Below are 22,091 nucleotides of genomic sequence, written 5' to 3'. Positions count from 1 at the left end.
GGCATTGGACCTTTGATATCACTGTATACTTGCTCAAGAAGGTGTTTCTTTTGCTCTGAGGGGCCATGAGGAACATTGTGGTGATGCTGTTTGCCAGCAAGACATGGTATGCAGATAGGATCAGTTGGGGGGTCTGACTCTTGCTTCATTCCAGTTACTAGCTGCTTTGTATGCATGTGCTATATAGTGTCCATGTTTTGATGACAGCAACATCTGTGCTAAAGTGTGTTGTCCATCTGGCAGGTACTTGTAGAGCTTGAGTTTGCAATGATAGTGGTCAATTTTGAGAATGAATGTGTGGTAGCATTGACATAGCCAATATTGCTCTTGTTTACAGTTGCTGTGAATCAGATCTTTTCACCCTGGCTGAAAGTGATATCTGATCCAGCAATGAAGATCTTAAATCCCTTTTTCTGTGTAAGATGATAGGGTGATAAGAGATTACTTTTCAATGCTGATACATGTAATGTGTCAAGAAGTTCCACTGCTGAGCCTTTCTCCCCCTGAATCTCTGGCTCCAATACTACTGACCCAATCCCTGCTGAATAAATGACTGAGTTGTCTGCAAGATGAATGGGAACAACATGTGGAGCATAGAGTCAGAACCATTGTCAGTGAGGGGTCATATGATGAGAAGCACCTGTATTGGTATTCCAATAAGACACAGCAAGTGATGATAAATCAGTACTTGCCTGGCTAGTGGTCTTCTCCTTTGTCTCAGCAGAGTTAGCAGCTTCCAAATCCTTCTTTCCAGCCCTCTTGTGATGATTCTTCCCAGCAGTACAGTCAGCAGCACATTCACAGTCCCATTTAAGTGAGAGCTTCTTGATTATACATTCTTCTTCTGCATGATTCTCATGAAGGCACCATCCACATTTTGCAGCAGCATTGGTAGCCTGATTCATGGCTGAATGGAAAGGTGTGGCTTTGAGAGCAACGGAGACTGCTGAATCACCAGCACACAGCTTCTGATTGTTTTCTTCATTGTGAAATGCAGTGCAGAGTCCTTCAAGAGTGAGTTTATTGGAGAGAAGGAATAGCGATGTGATGAAGTTTCCAAATTCAGGCTGAGGGAGTGTGCAAATCAGGGCCATAATGAGAAGCTCTTCTTCTAACTGCTGGAGGCCAAAATGAGCAGGACACAGAGCACAGATATGACTCATGATTTGAGTGCCCTGACTGGCAAGGTCTGGAAGTGATTCTTCTGTCTTCTTCTTGAGATTGAAGAAGCTGTTGTAGGCTACAAATTGAGTCACTGGTTTTCTTTGCGGATGGTGTGCCTTTAATGTGTCCCACATCCTCTCCAGATTATCAAGACAGCTCTTGACATGAGCCTTCTGGGATTCATCAAGGCAGAGGTAGATTGTCAAAGCCTTTTTTGATTGTGTCGAAGGATGGCATGATGTATGTGGTGATATCGTTTCAGTAGTGAAATGACTGGTGGAGAGATAGCAGGGCACAAGCAAGATGCCAAGAAAAAAACTCAAAATAGGCCTTAAAGTGCGGGGCCCATAACCTGTTGCAGGCAGGTTACTTTTACGCAGTGGATAATAGGCCAGACTGAGTACGACGGTCAATTGCTTATTGGCAGAGGTACGTATGACTACTACTTACCTGAGTATGACGGTCAATTGCTCAAAGGCAATTGACCATCGACTCAGGACAAAACTGTCTATGCTTATATAAGGTTGACATCAGGTACTTGTGTCGTCCCGCAACAGACCGCCGTCGTGACTGCCCGTTTAGAGTGAGAGACGATGTTGTTCGATGCCTGACCGGGGGGACCGTGAGAAATGAGCAGAGCATTGAAGTGCGGGAAAGACTTAAAAAAAAAAGACATACATATGCTAGAATCCCGGGGATACTTGCCGAACAGCCTGCGTTAGCCAAAAATATTCCTGTTAAGAGAGATCATCAGTAAAAGGAACGAATGCAGCTCCGGACTCACCAGTGTAACACCAGCCAGCACGACTTGCGTACGTCGTCAACACCAGTCCGATTATAGTCATCAGTGCTTGTATAGCGAGGAACAAAGCTCTCATGCGATATCTGTCCGACAACCACACAAAGGATATGACACTAATAGCCTGCAGGAACAAAATATATAAGCTGCCAGTCCGATTTGAAACAAGTGTTCGACTACATACCGCGAAAACGTATGGAGGAGCAGTCTGTCCCGTTGATGTAGGATAGATCCATTAGCAAAGCCATGACTAATCAATCAGAACAACTCAAAAGCAACAGAGACATCTGCAAACCCCAACCCATCCCACTCAAAATTGAAGTCACGAAGAACCTACGACAAACAGTCAGTCAAGGGATTATTAAAGAAAAAGCCAGAAGACGAACCCGATCGCGTACGCTGGGACCGTTGCACACAGATACATCAAGGCTACATTTATTATGAACAACAAAGTCACGGAGATAAAAGTCGAGATGCTCACCAAATATCCAGACTTTCCAATCACTGAGATGCAGCAGCACCTTTCCCCTCAATGAATCAGGCAACGAATCACCGCGGTCCTCTTCAATACGCCGCAACACCAGGGCAGTCTGTTCAGCGGTAAGGAATCTATTCCTGTCGGGAAAGTCTGGGATGAATATCCAAGACGCGATCCCAAAAACCATGGTGGCCGCGCCATCGATGATCTGCAAAAGAATCAGGAACACCCGTCGAGGATCTTCAAGGTAAAAGTTCCTCACAAAGATCCAGGACCATCCCTCGAGGCCTCCTTTGCCATCAAGAAGGCTCAGTGCGTAAGCCAAGATGGCGCTGAATCCACCAGCGAGGATCGACGTCATGTACAGCCCAGCCAACCTGCATCAATCAGGAGGGATCAGCAAAATGGTAATAATAGTCTGTACATCCCGGATACTCATACTTCTTCTGAACTTCATCGCGTTTGTACCTAGCGCCAATGAATGCGAGGGTGAAAAAATACGCAAATAATCGAGGCGCTCACCAAGTAGTCACGATAAACACCAATGCTGGGAAAAACCCCGCCTGATACAAAAAGATAAGTTACCGGGATGATGATGCGGATAGCAATATCCCCCCTATCTCGAGAACGCCTAGAAGGGTCCTGCAGAGTGCTAAGTATCCCCAAGTCGGAACGAAGCCCATTCCCAGTTGCACAGCACCGCTCAGGAGATTCCGGGCTCCGATTGCGCGCAAGCACACATTGCTGGGGAGTTCGCTACAAAACATAATGGGTAATCAATCAGCGCGTCAAAGGGATTTTAAATGAGGCTAGAAGACGAACAGAAGGGTATACGGTACGAAATAGATACATGATACGACGCTGTAGCGGCCCCCGACATCCAGTCCCTGACAATGGAGCACATGAGTGGTAACCACAGCGAAGCATGCATGCATACGTACGAGATCTGCGCTCATGCTTGAAAGGCGCGCCACGCCCATGTTCGTCCTATCAATGAGAGCCAACGCGTAGAGAGCCCCAAGTAAGGGTAGGAGCCGCATATCAACGCGGCGCCTGTAAAAAAAATTTGCGCAAATCCCACTGGGAGGGACACCAAAAAAAAAGCGACATACACCGTTTTTCGTTCAAAAGACGCATCTACTTGCTTGCTGCTGCCTCCCGCAACTTCTACATCAGACGACAAGGACGACAAAGTTACTGTCGTGTCTTCAGCGGACGTGCTTCCTCTGGAAGACAAGACGGACATGAAAACAGATGGAAGGCCTGAGCGTCGTCTCTTGATGCTTAAATACCTCGACGGAGGAGGCGATGATTAGATGCCGGCAAGGGCAAAAGGAACTTTGAGAGTACGCATCCATAGAGCTAACCCGTGATTCGCGAGTCACAGTGGGTCCAGGGAAAGCATACTCAGCGCTCGCCGTACCAGACGGAAAGCTATAGATAGTTGCATCCGTCGGCCTGGTTGCTGCAAACCGTCGGCCGATTTCCTCCTTCCACCGTGCTCTTTCATCGGATCCACATGACCGACGGCACGAAAGGCTCGAAGAAGAATGACGAAGATGCGTTCAAGTCAGTTGATACTTTCTGACGATTCGGATCGATTAAACTCCGACGGTTCGGAACCAAACAGCACAAAAAAGACCGATATGTAATGTAGCACCCAACTTAAACCCAACGCCCAGAAAAGATCTCTCGACACGCCCATCACACGAGACATTCAGCACTACAGGCTATTTAGGGAGGAAAGCAATCATGCACGAACGATACTCACGTCGGCTTATTCTCCGAGCCCAGCAGCTCTGCCTTCCCACGACAGCATGACATTTCTTTTTCCTCCTCTGCCTCACCCCACAACTCAAGGATCAAGTTCAACGTCGCCGAAATGATCAAGGTCGAAGCAACCGTGAGACCGAGGAGCAAGATAGGCGTGATATGCGCTAAGCGAGGGTGCGACTCAACGAGGACGAAAAGGATCGGGTAGGCGATGAAGATGACCAAGACGCACTCGCTCACGAACTGAAGCATGGCAGGTTAATCGAACGGACAGCGAGCAGTGGCGAAAAGGAAAAGGCTTCGCAAAGAGAGTGTCGTTACTTATATAGAGGAGAGAAGCAGGTACGACCCGTATCATGAGGTCAATTCTTGGAGGCTTGGCAGTCTTGGTTCCTGCCGAGTCCAACACCCTTCGATCCCCTTTAGTGCGGGATCCGCGCCGCATCGATGTCTGGAGAGACACCCGGAGAAATGAGAAGGCCCTCTTTCAATAAAGATGTCTTACGCAGAGAATCGCGGACGTGCTGGTACCTGAAGCACACATCGAAGTGTCCACAAGCGACAGACGAGAATCAGCGAAAAAGATGCACACCTACAAGATTATCAGCAAATCGGCACAGGCTGCGAAACTTCCTGATGCCTGAAAAGCTCTATGAGTACAAGCTGTCTGCATGAGCATATCAGTCAGAAACTCGAAAGTCAGCGAAACTGTGTACAATCTCATCCAGCAAGTCTTGCTGCAGAAACAGTAGAAATCGCACCGTCATTAGAACACCCTTGGCCGAAGAGAAATGACGGTCATGAAATCAGAACAATTCCCTGTAGATCAGAAATACTGACTAATTTTCCCTTCCAAGGGAACACGAGATTCGTGTTAATAACTCATATTGTCATGGGAAAATATATAAGTTTGCGAGTATGACTCAAACCGAGGCAGAAAATCACTAGCATCAGCAAGATAAGAGAACCGAACTGCCGCATTATCCTGTTTCGATCCTTAGTGTTACTCAATGTACCTAATCATAGAACTACCGCAAATACAGATGTCCATCCGAGTTAAATATACAAATTTGCAGCTAACATGGATATATACACCATACTCTTGAAGAAGACATGTTGAGGCCAGCCAACGAAGCACGGCATGCTAGAGACCGTCCCAGATTCTGGACAACGAAAAAGATGTGTTAACAATGCGCTGAAGAATTTCTAGACGTTGAGGACACACCATAAACACCGGAAGTAACACACAGCCCAAGAATAACCGGCGAAGGGTCAGAGAGCAAAGAAATTAACCACTTAATGGAGTAATGAAGCCTGTCATCCTCGTACACCGACACACCAGCTCCAAGCACAAGCGCGCGGTCCACAACCCGCAGGCTTGCTGAGGTCAGCCAGACCATCTAACCCACAAAACGATCATTCCGGGCTAGGGCATGCACATACAAGATGGTTCATATAGTCTACAAGCGCAACAGTGGGCACGAAAAGCGCTCTTGGGCACCGACCGTAACCAATGTACTAGACATAGCAAACGCGTCGTGGGGATCGTCGCATGATTGAATGGCGCTGTGGCTAGCAGAAATAGACTCGCGATAATCCCATGGTCAGACACTGATGAAGCAAATGGAAAGCCGACGGCATCGTCTATATAACGTAACAACAAATTCGAGGATCCTGTACGAATGCCTAATCGGTAAAATACATTTGCAATTCTTTTGAGAAAACGAACGACATCGAAAGAATCGAGACCTTCAAAGCAGCACAAGCAGGGATGAGGTCCTTATCCTCATGACATGCAGCCCCCTCTACTGGTTTGCCCTTCAGCCAACATCCTGGAAGATGGTGAACTATTATCCAAAATGTAGTACCATGTATGAGTCTCTTCTGTTCCTAAGCATAAGGTTCATCAATCAATCTTTCTCCATTAATTCTTTTATCCTATCCATAATTATATGCATTGTCTGCTCATGTAGACAGTGATCTACTTTGAGCACAGTAACTATCTCCAGGTTCAAATAGTCATCCTAGCTAAGGATATCACTTATCAATGCCCAATCAATGGTATCCAGATTGCCAGATCCTGCACAATTGAATAGCAACTGCCAAGGGTCAGAATGACCTCTCTGATAGATGACCTACTGATTTTCCAGAGGATTACAGGAATATACCTCTTGCCTTTCTGCCCTGAAGATGGAAACTTATCTGTATAGAGCCAATTGAATGTGATAGACTCAAGATTCAGATGGTAGTCAAGGTTGATGGCACAGTAGAACTTGGCAACTAGTAGGTAGAAGATTAGCTCAGTTCACTTCTAAACCATAATATTGTAAACAGTTATATATACTGCCATCATCCTTATCATCTGCAACAATCATGAAACTTATTGATATGCTCAAGCATTTGAGCAATGATCCAGCCATGGATATAATTTTCACCATCCAACCAAGGGCACAAGTGTTGTTAATGTGGATTCATCAGTGATGACAAAGATGCAGAGAGTGTAGCATTTTGAAATCAAACTAAGATCTCTTCATGCAGCAGGTCTTTTAAGAACATGGGGGCATCTGGAAACATGGAAAGCAATGCTCTACATGAGTGCAGGGTCTGGATCAATTGATCAAAGGTAGAGAAAATGCAAGAGTGGAAAGCCAAATGTGTTATCATGGTGAAGATGGATAACTGGATGAGAGTGTAGAGGATTTCATGCCACTGCATGCACCCATTGTCTTGCATGGAGGTCTCAGTCTGTAACTACTATATTGTCTGCATCAATAGCTTGTCTTTTAGTTGTCCTTACCATTACTACCTTTGTTATTTGTCTCACTTACTTATGCCACCCATTAGACTACTAGTATATAAGTAGCTACAGGACATGGACTAGTGACATCTCTCGCCCTTCCTCATAAATATCACTCTCTTCTGCTGCCAATGATAACCTTGTACCTACAAGGGACTTCTTAAAGTCCTCCTCAGACATAAAGTCAAATCTAGCATCAGGGATATCCAGCTTCTTGATATTCAGGAACATGGAGAGATCAAGAGTAGGAAGAACTCTGTGTAGCCAAAGCTCCTCCACATCCACTGCATAAGGTAGCAGTCCATCTTCAGACATGTAAACAGTCATCTTTTTGGCACATGGACCAAAGGACAGTATGGAATGGATGAAGGAGCAGAGTGGGTAGTAATGAGCTTCAAGAAAGCTGCAGGGGCATACCACTACACATGATCAGCATCACAATTCATGCCTTTCTTTGTTCCCAGAAACCTATGTTAAGATAACAGTAGATGCCCCAAAAGTTTCTATTGTTTGAATAAAAGGATATTCAACAATGCGTGATGCCAAGTGACAGTGCTTGAAGAACCTGACTACTCAATGTCTCCTGAATCATCAGACTCAGGGACAAATGATGCCCACATCTTGAGCAGCCTTTCGCATAGTTCATCCTCAACATTCTCGCCTGTCACGCCAATCGAAGCTGAAAAGGGTAGATGCTATAGATCCTCAAGCGACGGGTCCCAAGAGAGGCTCACGCTTCGAGGAGCTTTCCGCACAGCTCATCCTCGAAATGCCTTGAAATTTTCTTGTATCTCGACTTTTACTATCAGTGCCATAGAAGTCGGGGGCGTCTCGTCTTCTCTTCGGAAGATCTATAAGCTCGATATCTTCCAAGCCTTAACATTATTCAAAGATCCAACATCATTCTTGATGCAATGTACCGTTGATGCCCCTTCCATGTGTGTAAAAACTTTCCCTTCAAAGTGCTGAATCGAATATCAAACTATATGCGCAGATTTGCATGATGAGACAGTACAGGTAGTAGTATTCACGACATCGAACACATCCTCGCCGAGATTATACTTTTGCACGTTTATGCCGGACTCTGCATAGTCAGTGAGAATGCGAACATTACTACCTTCGATTGTCCAGCAGATTTTTTTTCGAGTTTATCAATGGCGGCCACAGTCAAAGATCTTACAACTGATCATACAGCCGTGCTCAAATCCAAGCCTGGGGAAGGGAGTGACCTTATGTGCAGTGCCGACGAACCAAACCTTGACAGCAAATCGACGGTATCGGGATCGCAGAGATCGTTAACACAACTTCTCTGATAGAAGAAGAGGTGATCTTTTGGAGAATAAGGTGAATATGTCTGGCGGCGTCATTCCGGCTTGGGAGAAAATGACTTAGTACGAGACCGTCGAAAGTGATAGACTCGACGTTTGCATTGTAATCAGAGTTCGCCATGCGGCAAAGTCTGTCGACTGGTACCGATGGGAGTGTTGGCACGGTCCGGTTCCTCCGCGATCACGTGTTGCATTGCCGTAGATTCCCGTAGGGATAACGGAGACTATCACTAGCTATTCCCGATTCCCTCTCTTGGACCTAGCAATACGATTCCACCAAACAAGACGTCAGCGTCGTTTACTTCAATGACTTTCGTAGTACATACCACCGTGCGACATATTAGCAGGAACCTAACATATGCTCAATTTCTTCAACAATGTGCCGAATATAGGTATGACTTGGAGAATGGAGTCGGACCAGTCGTCGATGTCAATCATCAGCGATGACAGAGACGGAGGAAGCACAGCGGCTCGGGAAGGTGTCACCGATGCTAGAGACGGACTCTCCATGAGCACGATGAACCTCAAAATCGTAGACTCCGGTGCTCCGCGTGAGGACAAAACACGGACTAAATGGCCCAGAGTGGGTAAGGCACAAGAATCAAGTTCCAAATGCCTGAGGCTTGTGACGCTGAATACGATACTGAGGGTTTTGTCAAAATCCTCCCCTGAAGTGGAAACGCGGCGCGAGGAACGACGTAGTACAAGACATTATTTACTCTGGAAATTGATCCAATTCTGATGTCTCTCATGAGATGCTGTCTATTTTAGCGAATGAAGAGTTTACAAGCGAGACTGCAGGACTTCGGGAATGACCTGCCCCGCCTGACTGGTCATTATCATCAATGATGACAGGACAACAGAATGGTATGCCTCCTGCCGTACGTGTGCTCAAGACCCGACCAGCCTCTACGTTCCTCTGTGTTGACAGGAATCTATTCGTTTTACTGCTTGTTCACCCATTGGGACAGGGTTTGTCTGTGGAGCACAGTTAGTACAAGCGATGAAAATACGATAAATGATCTCACTTCCTCCTGTAAAGGGAAGAAATAAAATGATTCGAAATGCAGCGATGGCTGATCCCTGTCTGTGCATATCAGAATCAAGCGCCAAATAGTTATATGGACCCACCACCGGCACGTCCATAGACATTCTATGCATTTGGGTTCGGAGTGTGTCGCCACATCAAGTCTCTGGTGTCGAAGGGCATACCGTTAGCTGCTGTATGAAATATAGCTGACTGTAGCTTGCCTTGATATGCGGAAGGTATATCTGCCTCATCTGTTCGCAAAAAAAATAGTCGACATTGATCGACACCTACGTAGTGTTTTACAAAAGATAACCGACAACGTGAGGGATGCTTTCCCTCATCACCACTGTCCTTCCGTTGTAATTCTGTTCGGTTGGGCTGGATAGAAAAAGACAGTGTATGTGGGAGGTATGATTACGAATACTATTCATGCAACAATTTTAGCGACGTAAGTATCAGAAAGAGTCGCTAAGAAGAGACGAAAATGCTTACAGTTCACAGATGGAGATGATGAAGGAAGGCATCATTCCGAAAAGGGTATCAATAACAGACATGCGAACGTCGTGTTTCCCAAGCGCAGAGCTGACTGTAAGAAGTTCTTGATGCACAGCCGCAAATTTTAAAAGAGAAAAGCTCCGTGAATGAAAGTGTTCCTTACCCATGACCTTCTAGATCATCAGACGTGCGACTTCGGATGGATGTACCTTTGTACATGCCCGAAGTACCCAGTCGCCTGATATCGGCAAAGTGAATAAAAGGCTTATCCGTCTTATTGAAGCATTAGAAATTTAGCACGCAAGCATGCCACACGACCACCCAGGTGGCCACATGAAATTCTTGCCCGTCTTCTTGTCCCGTTTGGAAGACAGACAGATACAATACTCCGTATCCTACTAATCTCGTTCTGTCAGCGGAGGATATTCGCCGTCTTCAATCTTCCTGACTGATATCAATCGGGTAGAGATCTCCCTTTGGCGGTCATGCAGAAACAGACACTTGAAGCACGTCCATTGGCGGACCGACGAATGATTGGGAACGATAAGTGACGCGTCCGAAGCGATCATGAAACAGGAACAAACAACGCCTTCTTCCTGTCTTCATACACGACGGCGGCGACGCGCGTCCTCCCATCAGCCCTTACAAGTTACAACCCATTATATTTCATCATGAGGTTCGTATCATTTTCTTTTTCAAAATAAGAAATAGTTTTCCCACTGCTTTACGTCCATAGAAATGACCGATCACTATGGCCATTGGTCCGCCACTGCCATCGTGGACTCCATCCACGTTTCCCTAACCGAGTCCGAGTATTACTCATTTGTTACGCCTAACCGGGTCCACTAGCTCAATGACCTGGTGATGGTCTAAGTCTAGACTCAGCCTTTTTACTTGAACCCAAACCTGGGGCAACGGCTTCGATGAAGAACTGTCGGAAAGCCTAAAAGTTCAGGACGTTCAACTGTAGCTGAGGTGGTGCAATTCTTTTTCTTTGAGAAGATTTTATTTCTTTATAATAAATTCATGTACGCCCATTTTAAAGATGTGTCCACTGACCTGCTAACAGGGCAAGGCATAGGTTTTCATTATGTCGGTGTCCGTGGGACTCTTCAGCTACCCCAACCGGAAAGAGCTCCCAAACTTTCCATCAGGAACGATGCAGCCCGAAAATCCTCTACATGCACTTGGACGATACTCAGGCTTCTCCTGACCGGCGTGTTCAACGTGCATGCGCAACATTGAACATTTCGGACTTAATTATAGTAATATCTGAATTGATGCCCCATTATTCTTCTTGTCGAATTGTCTGGAATGCTTGTATCATGCTATCACATCCAGAACAACGGCGTAAGCGCTCATCCGCGATCCTGTTTCTTGATTTCTCTTGTGTAATCCGATACTTTAGTCGTCGGAGCGATAAACCTGTGTTCCCGGCAATGCAGTCGGTGATCCGAAGCCCGCCTGGGAGTCAACAACCTGATGGCATGTTTAACCTCAGTGCGGGAAGGCGAAGACCGTGGGGTAGCGTGTATGTTCAGATATCAATTTACTATTCCTAATGATGGCTTGTTCACATTTTTCAGATTATGATTCTGGCAGTAACAGGCTCGATAATTACCAATATTCATGATGCTAATTTGGCTCTGATAACGACGTTAGCGAGTTCTCTCCCTCGCCTCCATGGAATTTTTCTCGTGTTACTCTCATTTTTACCGAAGAAAAGGGGTGTTGAAAGCACAATAAGCGCAATCCAGGTCTCCGGGAAACAGGTACGGGCATCATCTCATGGCTCTGTACCTTTTAGATGACCCGATGACACCAATGTCTCTAGCACCAACGCGTCTTAATTAATCCATGTGCAATATAATTATCTCGGATCACCGCGTCTCGTCGTGATCCACTTGAGGCATTTTTACACGAAAAATTTTGTCTACGAGGTCCTGGGAGGTGCGGCGGCATTGTTTTTTATCTTTACTAACCAATCTCTAAATATGCCTAGCGCTAGCGTCATGAACATCACGTCCTAGCATGTTCAATAGATTGTGTGTGAAGCTCTCATCCGAGTCTCGGCGCTCTCACATATTTCAATGCAGATATAAACGGAGTCCAAAGGGCTGTCTTGTTCTCCAAGTTGACATGGCTTCCCCCCTCTTTTATCTGCTCACTCTGACTCTCTTTCTCGCTAGCTCTCGCGGCCAACGACAGGGAACTATCGGCCCTGTGGGGGACCTCGTCGTCTCCAATGGAAATGTCAATCCCGATGGCTTTGAACGCCTCGCTGCATTGGCGAACTCGCAGATAGATGGCGCGCTCATCACAGGAAACAAGGTTGGCTTCTCAGCCTCCCATCCACAATGACATTTACGATTGTTCTGCGCAGGGAGATACATTCCAAATCAATGTTATCAACCAGCTCGACAACAACACGATTCTTCAGAGCACGTCTATCGTAAGTTTTCTCTACTAGACGATTTCCGCCTCTCATGCCTTCCTCAAGCACTGGCATGGTCTTTTTCAGAAAGGTACTGGTTGGGCTGATGGGCCTGCGTTTGTGAACCAGTGCCCTATCGTGAAAGGCGACTCGTTTCTCTACACTTTTGATTCTGCCGAACAAGCTGGAACGTTCTGGTATCACTCTCATTTGGGTTAGAAATTTCTGCTAGTTATTCCGCCGGCTCTGGAAGATGATGCTAATCATTCTAGCCACTCAATACTGTGACGGGCTTCGCGGGCCTTTGATCATCTACGACCCCAACGATCCACATGCTGATCTATATGATGTAGATGACGGTATGCTGACATGCCTTCTGGTTTGTATTGTAACATGACTTTTCCACAGACAGTACTAGTATCTTGACGCTGTCAGACTGGTACCACACACCTGCCAAACAGTTGACTTTCCCGTAAGTATATTTTCACGTATTATGCAGACACTGGCTAATGATCAACATGTAGCACTCCAGATGCTATACTTATCAATGGCGTGGGACGGTACGCTAACTTCACGTTCGGAATCTAGCAGAGGATATTAATTGGTGACTTAGATGGAGCGAGGACCCCACACATGATTTAGCTGTCGTGAACGTCACGCAGGGAACACGGTACACATTCTCTCTCTGTCTGTAGGTGTCTCTAACGAGTATAATGAAGGTACCGCATTCGGATGATCAACGTCGGATGTGACGCAGCATATACCGTCTCTATCGACAGCCACCTGATGTATTGTTTTTTTCCTCTTCAGTAGTTCTTTTATTCACCTGTGATACGCAGGACAATTATCGAAGTTGATGGTGTAAACATCGTTCCGTACACCGTAGATGAAATCCAGATCTTTGCTGGTATGTTCCTCATCGTCATCTTCTGAACATGAAGACGAGCTAACAAATATTTTTCTTCTTCCTATCTAGCTCAACGATACTCGTTTGTCGTCCGTTTCAGTTTCTCTCCGGTGTCACAGAATTACTGATAGATGCACCAGTTAAACGCGAACCAGTCAATTGGTAACTACTGTACATCTATCTTTTCTCCCCTTCACAAAGCATTCCTTGACGCTGACTTCTTAAGGGATCCATGCTAATCCCAGTGTTGGTACGCAAGGTTTCGAAGGCGGTATCAACTCTGCCATCCTCCGATACAATGGTGCCGATGATGTGGAACCCAATACTGTGAATTTCACTAGTGTGTTGAAAATGAATGAGACTCAGTTGGTGGTACGTCTCTAAATTTGCATACGATTTTCACCGAGACTAACGAATGACTTCTGAAAGACCCTCGAGAATCCAGGAGCCGTAAGTCTAATGTCCTGACCTGATCCATGGCTTTAACCCGGATGTAGCCCGGATCGCCTGAAATCGGAGGCGTCGACGTCGCGCTTAACCTCGACCTCGCTTTCGTACGCCTTCCCTTCTTTTCATCTCACCATCTTCTCTGACTTCTGGCCAAACAGACGAGCGCCGGAACGTTCACAATCAATGGCGTCCAATTTATTCCCCCGACAACTCCAGTCCTTTTGCAGATTTTAAGTGGTGCGGAGAATGCTAACGATCTTCTTCCCGAGGGCTCTATCTACAATCTGCCGCTGAATTCTACAATCGAAATTTCTCTGCCAGGCGGTGTCATTGGTGGAGGGGTGAATCCCTTTATACATTGTGCGCTATGTTATCCCATGCTCATCTTGTTAATACCAGCATCCGTTCCATCTGCATGGGGTATATTCTCGTTCGTTCTCGTTGACTATTTGTTCTCAAGAATTTGCTACCATTAGCACAACTTCGACGTCGTCCGAAGTGCTGGTAGTACCGTGTACAACTATGTGAATCCTGTGAGGCGGGACGTTGTTAATATCGGCACCACGGGAGACAATGTTACGATCCGGTTCACCACCGATAATCCTGGACCTTGGTTCCTTCACTGGTCAGTTGGCTTCCACTACTTTGGATTGAGAGTGAGCTAACGTCTCTCTGTAGTCACATTGATTGGCACTTGCAGGCGTGCGTCCTCTCATCCTGTCTGCTTGGCTGACTTACTGAAGACTCTTTTGTTAGTGGATTTGCCATTGTTTTTGCCGAAAGTGTGGAAAATTGGAACTCTACCATTGATCCCACCGGTATCTCATATACTTCTTTCCTCTTCGTTGGCGTGTATCATGCTGACTTCCCACCCGTAGACCAATGGGATCAACTCTGCCCCATATACAATGCTACGCCCGATGAAGATCTTTAAGATGCTTCCTGCAGCCGGTGTCAAGGGTTATTTTGTATTTTTTGACTTCTTGGACTTCCTTTTGTTTTATGGGTCTGGTCTTTAACCGTAGTTGTTCATTGTCTTGATATGCTTATATATATACCCTATTGATTCTTGTTTTTCTCTCTCATGGCTGTCAAATGGTTCGGAGCTACATTTCCCTGACTACGTCTCTCTACAGAACTTCCAATATATCTGTCGGGGGCTGAAGTTGCATCTAGAATATCCCAGGGTCCTGAGGGCTCGCGGAAACTAGGAGTCGCCATGAGTTTGCAAAATTGAGGGGTTGCACCACCTAAAATTTGTCGGCAGTAAATGCTATGCATCCATTAATGCAAAAGCAAGTCATTCTTGCCAGCCTTAATTCCTAGTAATTTGGCGCGTCTCAAGAGCAAATTAAGAGTAGTTCTCTGAGTACACCAAATGGCCGGCCCTAATTCCCACGTGATCGAACGCGTCGAAATTTACCTAAGATACCTGAACCAAGCCCAGACTCCGTCAGTCACTCTGAAGACTCACCGATGCACTCCGATGCATCCTCCAACGGCTTCACACCTAGTTCGTTTGTTATGTCTGAAGTTGTTTTGTTAAGGGCCGAAGATACTGCTTCAAAACAAGCTGAATCTTGAGATGACAAAGAAAAGACAATTCTTGTGATAGCAGTCCAACTAACATGGCCGCCTTGCTTGTCCGGTCTTGGATTAATGTCTTCGTGCGCCTGAAGCTTTGACAATGCAATCATTCAACATTGTCTTTGCTGAAATCCAAGCAAAGTAATAATGCCAGTGGCAGCTTGTTATATATAAGAACACCTTGCCTTTATTTCCATCATTCACTGGATACACCATGTCTCCTGGATCATTGCGTAGGGGATGCTCCCGCCTCGAGCAGTTTCCCATCGAACTGATCTTCGAAATTCTCTCGCACCTCAGAGTCCCCAGCATCAAGCAAATCGGCTTGGCCTCGTCTAACCTCCGTCGCATATGCATCCCGTTTATCTTCCAAGACGTATCTTTCCATGCCGACAAGGCCCCGCACGATTTTCAGACCGCCATGCGCCGCCTGCGCCCCGTTCCCTGCATCCGAAAACTTTCCTTTCACGATGTCGACCCGAATATCAAACCACATTTGCTGTTGGAGTGGTGCGCCGCAGCCCAAGACCTCGAGATCTGGTCCGTGTCCAAACCAAGGCCATACGTGCGACTTCTATCGGGACTCCGGGAACTCAGAATTGTCAAACTTGATAGGATTATCTTCCAGAGTTTAGCTGACTTTTTCGAGCTTTTTAGAAGTCTGTCGGGCACGGTTAAAGATGTAAGGATTGGAGATGTCGAGTTCTTATCCACGACGGACAGCAATCCAATTCCCTGCACTCGCAAGTGGGTCAAAGTAGAGAGGCTTCGTCTCACCTCCGCTCTAGTTCTGGAGCTCCTTCTACGAAACGATTCTCCCGTCGAATTTTTGCATTTGCAGGTAGCAGAAACCAGAGGTGCCAGTTCACACATCATTAAAAAAATCGGCCATCTCAGCCCTCGTCTTGTCAAGCTGATAATGGAGGATCCTCCCTTGGAATCCAACAATGGTGGGTATCTCCGTGTCCCTTATATATAATGATGTTTGATTACCTATTTAACCTAACAGAACCTCTCGAGCTCCCAACTGTCAAACAATTGAACATCTCGTTCCGTTCATTGCATCCAGGACTTACATCCCTCAACGCTCTCCTAAATGTGTCTGATACCGAATTGGAAGAGCTAACCATAAAACTTCCATTCGAGTTTATCATAAACGAAAGAGGCGAATGGGAGTGGTTGGCGCTGGCGCTGTCACGACGACCGAAGTTGAAGAGAGTGACGATCGTGGCATGGACAAAGTGGTCTAGGACATATAGTCATGTTCAAGTTATGCTCCATGAGTTTCGTCGTCAACTCGAACCGTGGCGCCGTATGGTATTGCAGATTCTGGCGAATGATCGCTTCGATGTCATTGTAGATGTTGCTTATCGTTTCGGAGGCTACTAAACACTTTTAAGTATCGATAATGTTGGTATATGCACCGCACCAATCAAAGTTTTTTAAAAAAGAGCGCACGGTCCTTGCAGATAATTCCAATGAAAACGTGATTGTTCAGTCATAGTTACTGCGAATGGCGAGCAGAAGAGCGCATAATTAGTCCAAAGTGTCCATCTGGTAGTCCATCTGGTATATAAGGGTAACTAAAGAAGAGGAATGGAGATAGTTTGTGCATTATGATATAATAATTAGACTTTGAGAAATATGGATTAAACATAACCGAAGAAATACGTAGAAGGTAAAATGGGGGTAAGGACTGTGTACAGCGTCAGTCCCTGGACCGTACTCACGAACAGCACTTACCTTCAGGCAAAGAATGGGCGCACATGGGGCCGCCTCTCCATACGCCGTGGACTGCCATGGCAACGCAGGTACCTAAACAAATACCGCAACAGTATGAGCACTGCTGGAGACTGGTTAGCGACAGATTGGCGCACAAAGATAATAATGTGGAAACTCACGGTGCGTCGGAGGCGATCTGCCCCGACACGACCGAAGAGGCACAGGCGATGATGAACGGCCACCAGAAGAGCTTGGACATTATTGTGTTGGGAGCGAGAGGCAGGAGTTTTATAAAAGACAGGGAAGTCTGAGCTAACCCAATGAGTAGTGGGTGGTGAAGAACGCGCTTTTAAGGCTTCTTAACATTCCGTAAGGTGGAGGAACCCAGGGAAAACTGTGGCACCTTTGCAGCAGCAGCAGTTTCCATGACTGCCAGGCCCCCTCAACATGCCCGTGTCACCGGCAATGTAATGTTATCTGGCCCTGCTTGCCGAAGTCGGGCTAGACTGTGAGATTAGCTGAGGCTTACGACGGACGCAGCCCACCACTACAACAAGCAGACAGCGAGACCGGCAGACAGCGGCGACGTTGTGATGATCATATCATGACTTTAGAGGGTTCTCAACATCGGTATGAGGATAAGACGACTAGTTCTCTCCATTTCGCTGTATGATTCGTATCAGAGTCAAATAAAAGCATCGAGGGGGAAAATAGCGTTACGAGAGAATAGGTTCCGAACAAGGTCCGAGTTCTCGCTTTGCACTTCTCAGCATTCCATGTCATTCTTGTTCAGGAGAAAATTATTCCGACGGAATCAGGAGCATGAGATGTCTTGTACATATATGCGCATATGCTAATCATGTTCAGGATCTAGCTTGGAAAATAAGAAAACGACATACAAACAAATTGGAGCTCTCAGCGTAGCAATGACTTCCATAGAACTATCTTGTAGTTCGGGTATCATTGGCACGATAAGACACGCGTCCAATGAACATTTCGGTGCCGAAAAGCACATGGTCATAGGTTGCCGTCAAGTCAACGGTGCTCGGATGCACAAGGACAATGCATTTCGTTGAGCGAGGCATCATCGCATTGACAAGAGAACACCGGAGTTTCTACATCTGCGCACATGGTCAGGTAATTGTTGCACAAACCTACCGCATACTGATATTTTCCAATGGACAGTGGCGGGCGATTCATCTAGGCACACGAGAAGGAAATTTTATCGCGATCGGTGGAGAAAGTCTAGAAAGAATGATCAAACTGACAACCATCTTACGACACACATACCGCGTTTTCGCAAACATCCTAGACTCTCAAACTGAGCGCTGAGATTGCGAGGAGAATTCGTACCGAAGTTTTACCTCTCCTAGATCCTGGTGGAGGCTGTGGTAGTGTTCTAAAAACCCGCTCTGTAGCAAAGAGAAGGACAAATGTTGAATGCAGCGACACCTCAAATGCTTGTTTGACTGTTCCTAGAAACTTGTGACGTCACGAGACAAAATGGGATTTCCGTTTATTGCGGCTCGACTTCGCCTTTTAAGCCTGCCACTTTGATTTCGAATTTGACCTTACTACCAGAATGCGTCAACGGAGAAAACTATTGAGGAGCCCCGCTCCCAAGGGCTCCTCCGGGGTTCTGCCGGAGCCCTAGGATTTCTCAAGGCTTTGCTTCGGTCGGGGGACCGATCCAAGCCGGACGCTATGACGACCGTCATGATGTCATGCCCTCCCGCCCGCTCATCGGACACGGCCGCCAGAACCTATAGTTGAAGTAGTCTGCCCGAGAAATCAATATAGTTTGTACTGAGCTCTCGCACAGAGCAGTTCTTTCTGATGTCGTAATTTCATATGTGTTCCACTCCTTGCTTACTGTTTCCTATCCACTTTGCTGTTGTTGAAATCGAGAATCATGCAGCATCATTGATCGTACCAAATTCTTACCTCAATACCGTCAACAGCACGGTCAAATCCTTTGCATGCACTCCACCTAAAAACATCAGCACATATTCGGTTTAGTAATGATGTAGTGCCTGCTCGCACTGTGTTCCATGCATCACATGCTGCCATTAAGCCCCTTTTGCAGGGTATTTAAACTTAGGAACAGCTCGACGATTCATTGGAACGGCTGCATGATATCAGGTACCTAGGTCCTAACTGCTCATCTTACATTAGGATTTACTCACTGTCTATCTAGGTGGCAAGATATCCAGCAATCAAGGCAAAACAGACTACAAGATCCACCAGCTCTCAATCCAGTTAGTCGTCCATGTACTCAGTGGCTCACAGGTGCTCTGGAAGGTCATCCTCATGGAGGTGGAGGTGCACCATGTTGAGATCCATATGCAGTGGCTTCTGAGAATGCAATGGTATCTGGACACTTGCCGGATTCAAGGCCATACCCATCCTAACTGCCCTAGTCTGCAGAACTTGAATGCTCGGTAGATGCTGTATCAGTACGATAATCCTGTAGGACAAATTCCATGATCCCATCACATGCAGCAACTGTCCGGGAAAGCCGCCACACCGGTGCTCCTCGCCAGGGAGGAGTCCCGCTCCAAGGGGCTCCTCAATAGTTTATTCCACCTCTGGAACGTCTACAGAACTATGAACATTATGTTGAGGAACAAATGTCAAAGATAAGGACTCCGAACTCGCCGTGTTACCCGGCCAGACCTACTCTCGTTGGGTACGCCACGGTGCCGTACAGCAGCGCTCCCATGCGATGCGTAGATGCAGAGCCGAATGCGCTAAAGAAGGTAACCCTGAACACTATTCCTGTTTTGTGGGATAATCGCTGACACTCAGTGAGGACCAGGTCCTATGGCGAGACCAATTTGTCCCTTCTCCTTTTCTGAAGCCCAGCGACACGCTCCAAGGAGTCATTCATTCATACGCGGAGGTGCCAGCGATGGGTTCAAAGGCCGCTTGAAATGGAGCTAGAAACGGTGGCACGAATGAGGCGTCCTCTCCCACGATGGCCTTGCAATGTCGAAGGCTCAGAACCTGAAAAATCTGAGTGCACGAGGTATTTATCTGCTATCCAGGACTTTACTTTTGCTTCTGTCCACCGTTGGGGTCCGATGCACCTTATGTTCATTAGCCTCGGGATACAACTTGCAAAGGGCTTGAGAAGCGAACAAAAAAGCGGCGTATCCCAGCTAGAAGTCATCCTGGGCTAGCACAAGCATCTCCGACTTCTCTGAGCTACTCGCAGATGTTATCAATAAAAACCTTAAAAACAGACTGCTAAGCATTAGTTAGAACATCGAAGAGAAAGAAAAACATGCCATTAAAAATCTTCTTGATGCTACTCGAAAATGTACACCTTTTTCAGTCTATGATGCACATTTCTGAAAGGAATGGGGGCTCAGCAGAGTGTTACAGGATCCAGAAACATACCGCATCATAATGTCCCATCATTCCTCTGATATATGGCGCAGGTCCTACCGAAGAATTTTGTTTTGGTGCCGATCCATCGTAGGAATCGAATATAGGTTCCATGGTCGTCCCAGGTCTCTTGATAGGACAGCCTAAGAAGAAATTCCATTATATTGCAGACGCCACCATCCAACTGAGAGCGGGGTACGTCAGGTAAGAAGCAGTAAACCTCCGGCATATTGAGGAGCATAAGATAACAAATGGAAGAATGATGCACATAAACCTCATTCATTCCTTACAGCTTCGATGAGCTGTTTGTCCAGATTTGCTAGAGTAGAGGGTGATTCATCGACTAATGTACGTAAATCGGCTTTTTCGGCATCCAGGAGCGGGTCATTGCAATGCAAGAGGTCCTTGATGCGAGATGACAGCGATTCTGGTGGGGCTTTAAAGGATTAAGATCAACACTGCATAGTACCTAGAACACTGTTACACGTACGAGCGCCGGTGGATTCCGTCTGGAGTGACAGTTGTAAGAAATTTGCAACGGCGCTTTAAAATCTTCCGAACCAATGCTTTTTGGGATTTCAGAATGAAATAAAGCGTTGCCTATCAGTGAACCTGAACCACTGACAGGATGGAGGAAAGATAGTGCATCCTTGATGAAAAAGGGGCAATGAATTTCAATTTCAAAACAAATAAAATCACGTGGTCGCGGTCAACAACGCGATAAAGACGCGTCTTGGGCACACCTGACCTGCTTGGCCGCACCGTGTGTAGAATATAAAAATCTATTTGAGATAATGACACGCCATGTTGTGATATTATGAGAGCGCCTTCATCCTCGCCTCGATCTCCCATACATCAACCACAGACCTCAAAATCGCGTCTTCTATTCCCGAGCAGGAATCACGATGGTCCACCCAAAGTCGAGTCATATCCGCACCGACATCCGGAACAAACGAGCCTGCCGTCTTGGCTCTAGCCCAAGGTCCTATGTCGTCCTCGCGCGACGGAGGCGAGAACGCGAATGTGAACGTCTTGATGATAGCAAACATTGGATCCTTGTTCGTGCGCGAAGTCGTCATGAGGAATGTCTCCTTCCGCGAGTCCGTGAGCGATATGGGATTTGGTTCCGCGAGCGAAGGGGTGGGTGGCCCGAGAATGCCGTTGATGCTTGAAAAGGTATTAGAATGCCAGCGCCAGTTAGGACAGTGCTAACGTACAGAGACCGTCCAAAGGCCTCCTGGAACGGAAGAATTTCGTGGATGGCGAGGATCATCTGGAACGGGTAGAAGAAATGCCACTTGCACCCCCCCAGACCTACATTCCACAGAGACAAGGGCGCAACGTGTGTCTGGTGATTTGTTTGGGATATGAGGCATCTAGTCTTGATTCTTCTTCGTACGGAATAGGCTGCGTCGAGGTAAGAGGCAGGATGGGCGCCGGAATCTCCTTGACGATTCGGGTCTTGACTCTGGCGCTCTTTGGATAATTCCTGAGTCTGTTCATAGAGAACACGAGGAAAGGTGGAAGCTGTGATGAACGGAAAAGAAGGTCGGTTTTAAAAGGAAAGAAGCCATCTTGCGTCATGTTGACCTTGAATCTGAAACAGTGCCCTCAAAAATGGTGATCCGAACAAAAACAGTCGACTTCATTGGTATTAGGGTGGTAGAACAGTGATCAAGTGATGTCCATAACAACGATACTCTGCCGGGAGTGTAGGGGAACAGCAACATATTCACA

At 46.6% G+C, this 22,091-nt stretch overlaps 10 protein-coding genes across 10 annotated transcripts; 5 read left to right on the top strand and 5 right to left on the bottom strand.

Moving 5' to 3' along the window:
- Nucleotides 1-1,678: 1,678 nt before the first annotated feature.
- BT62DRAFT_1008794 (MFS general substrate transporter) lies at nt 1,679-3,687 on the bottom strand (the record flags this gene model as incomplete). The annotated part of the gene is made up of 11 exons (XM_043177488.1): nt 1,679-1,771; nt 1,843-1,898; nt 1,949-2,087; nt 2,148-2,171; nt 2,243-2,296; nt 2,350-2,818; nt 2,877-2,909; nt 3,027-3,197; nt 3,264-3,328; nt 3,383-3,494; nt 3,554-3,687. 11 exons carry the CDS (start codon nt 3,685-3,687, stop codon nt 1,679-1,681), a joined length of 1,350 nt encoding a protein of 449 aa, XP_043037234.1.
- Nucleotides 3,688-3,753: 66 nt separating this feature from the next.
- BT62DRAFT_1078230 (uncharacterized protein) lies at nt 3,754-4,557 on the bottom strand (the record flags this gene model as incomplete). Its single annotated transcript, XM_043179369.1, has 4 exons — nt 4,213-4,557; nt 4,031-4,132; nt 3,865-3,980; nt 3,754-3,803 (listed from the first exon to the last, which is right to left on the bottom strand). Exons 1-4 carry the CDS (start codon nt 4,464-4,466, stop codon nt 3,754-3,756), a joined length of 522 nt encoding a protein of 173 aa, XP_043037233.1. The 5' UTR covers nt 4,467-4,557.
- A 13-nt stretch (nt 4,558-4,570) lies between these two features.
- Nucleotides 4,571-4,858, top strand: BT62DRAFT_1008792 (uncharacterized protein; the record flags this gene model as incomplete). The annotated part of the gene is made up of 2 exons (XM_043177487.1): nt 4,571-4,663; nt 4,724-4,858. 2 exons carry the CDS (start codon nt 4,571-4,573, stop codon nt 4,856-4,858), a joined length of 228 nt encoding a protein of 75 aa, XP_043037232.1.
- A 7,145-nt stretch (nt 4,859-12,003) lies between these two features.
- BT62DRAFT_902079 (laccase) lies at nt 12,004-14,589 on the top strand (the record flags this gene model as incomplete). The annotated part of the gene is made up of 20 exons (XM_043183480.1): nt 12,004-12,195; nt 12,248-12,316; nt 12,365-12,512; nt 12,571-12,657; nt 12,707-12,770; nt 12,823-12,858; nt 12,912-12,968; nt 13,018-13,086; nt 13,138-13,205; nt 13,275-13,294; nt 13,346-13,376; nt 13,432-13,577; nt 13,635-13,655; nt 13,703-13,759; nt 13,814-13,996; nt 14,055-14,075; nt 14,132-14,280; nt 14,334-14,357; nt 14,412-14,473; nt 14,534-14,589. The coding sequence occupies 20 exons, from the start codon at nt 12,004-12,006 to the stop codon at nt 14,587-14,589; spliced, it is 1,560 nt and encodes a 519-aa protein (XP_043037231.1).
- Nucleotides 14,590-15,456: 867 nt separating this feature from the next.
- BT62DRAFT_1008789 (uncharacterized protein) lies at nt 15,457-16,631 on the top strand (the record flags this gene model as incomplete). The annotated part of the gene is made up of 2 exons (XM_043177486.1): nt 15,457-16,192; nt 16,252-16,631. The coding sequence occupies 2 exons, from the start codon at nt 15,457-15,459 to the stop codon at nt 16,629-16,631; spliced, it is 1,116 nt and encodes a 371-aa protein (XP_043037230.1).
- A 260-nt stretch (nt 16,632-16,891) lies between these two features.
- BT62DRAFT_1008788 (uncharacterized protein) lies at nt 16,892-17,223 on the bottom strand (the record flags this gene model as incomplete). Its single annotated transcript, XM_043177485.1, has 3 exons — nt 16,892-16,938; nt 16,986-17,095; nt 17,144-17,223. The coding sequence occupies 3 exons, from the start codon at nt 17,221-17,223 to the stop codon at nt 16,892-16,894; spliced, it is 237 nt and encodes a 78-aa protein (XP_043037229.1).
- Nucleotides 17,224-18,912: 1,689 nt separating this feature from the next.
- Nucleotides 18,913-19,502, top strand: BT62DRAFT_312201 (uncharacterized protein). The gene is made up of 2 exons (XM_043180469.1): nt 18,913-19,106; nt 19,162-19,502. The coding sequence occupies exons 1-2, from the start codon at nt 19,016-19,018 to the stop codon at nt 19,407-19,409; spliced, it is 339 nt and encodes a 112-aa protein (XP_043037228.1). The 5' UTR covers nt 18,913-19,015; the 3' UTR covers nt 19,410-19,502.
- BT62DRAFT_934680 (uncharacterized protein) lies at nt 19,455-19,884 on the top strand. Its single transcript, XM_043186771.1, has 2 exons — nt 19,455-19,569; nt 19,623-19,884. Exons 1-2 carry the CDS (start codon nt 19,461-19,463, stop codon nt 19,763-19,765), a joined length of 252 nt encoding a protein of 83 aa, XP_043037227.1. The 5' UTR covers nt 19,455-19,460; the 3' UTR covers nt 19,766-19,884.
- A 1,250-nt stretch (nt 19,885-21,134) lies between these two features.
- On the bottom strand, nt 21,135-21,876 carry BT62DRAFT_934679 (uncharacterized protein). Its single transcript, XM_043186770.1, has 2 exons — nt 21,572-21,876; nt 21,135-21,521 (listed from the first exon to the last, which is right to left on the bottom strand). The coding sequence occupies exons 1-2, from the start codon at nt 21,625-21,627 to the stop codon at nt 21,170-21,172; spliced, it is 408 nt and encodes a 135-aa protein (XP_043037226.1). The 5' UTR covers nt 21,628-21,876; the 3' UTR covers nt 21,135-21,169.
- Nucleotides 21,673-22,024, bottom strand: BT62DRAFT_934678 (uncharacterized protein; the record flags this gene model as incomplete). The annotated part of the gene is made up of 2 exons (XM_043186769.1): nt 21,807-22,024; nt 21,673-21,730 (listed from the first exon to the last, which is right to left on the bottom strand). Coding segments are annotated over exons 1-2 (190 nt in total), but the record flags the coding sequence as incomplete, so codon positions are not given.
- Nucleotides 22,025-22,091: the final 67 nt, after the last annotated feature.

The sequence above is a fragment of the Guyanagaster necrorhizus genome (assembly GCF_019112545.1).
Source record: "Guyanagaster necrorhizus MCA 3950 unplaced genomic scaffold BT62scaffold_21, whole genome shotgun sequence".
Taxonomy (NCBI): domain Eukaryota; kingdom Fungi; phylum Basidiomycota; class Agaricomycetes; order Agaricales; family Physalacriaceae; genus Guyanagaster; species Guyanagaster necrorhizus.
This window is presented reverse-complemented; position numbering and strand designations above follow the sequence as displayed.

Coding starts and splice junctions, on each gene's coding strand:
- BT62DRAFT_312201 (XM_043180469.1), top strand. CDS start 19,016: ATGCATCACATGCTGCCATTAAGCCCCTTTTGCAGGGTATTTAAACTT. Junction 19,107..19,161: donor GAACGGCTGCATGATATCAG/GTACCTAGGTCC, acceptor CTGTCTATCTAG/GTGGCAAGATATCCAGCAAT.
- BT62DRAFT_934680 (XM_043186771.1), top strand. CDS start 19,461: ATGCAGCAACTGTCCGGGAAAGCCGCCACACCGGTGCTCCTCGCCAGG. Junction 19,570..19,622: donor CCTCTGGAACGTCTACAGAA/CTATGAACATTA, acceptor CTCCGAACTCGC/CGTGTTACCCGGCCAGACCT.
- BT62DRAFT_934679 (XM_043186770.1), bottom strand. CDS start 21,627: ATGATCCTCGCCATCCACGAAATTCTTCCGTTCCAGGAGGCCTTTGGA. Junction 21,522..21,571: donor GAGGCCTTTGGACGGTCTCT/GTACGTTAGCAC, acceptor TACCTTTTCAAG/CATCAACGGCATTCTCGGGC.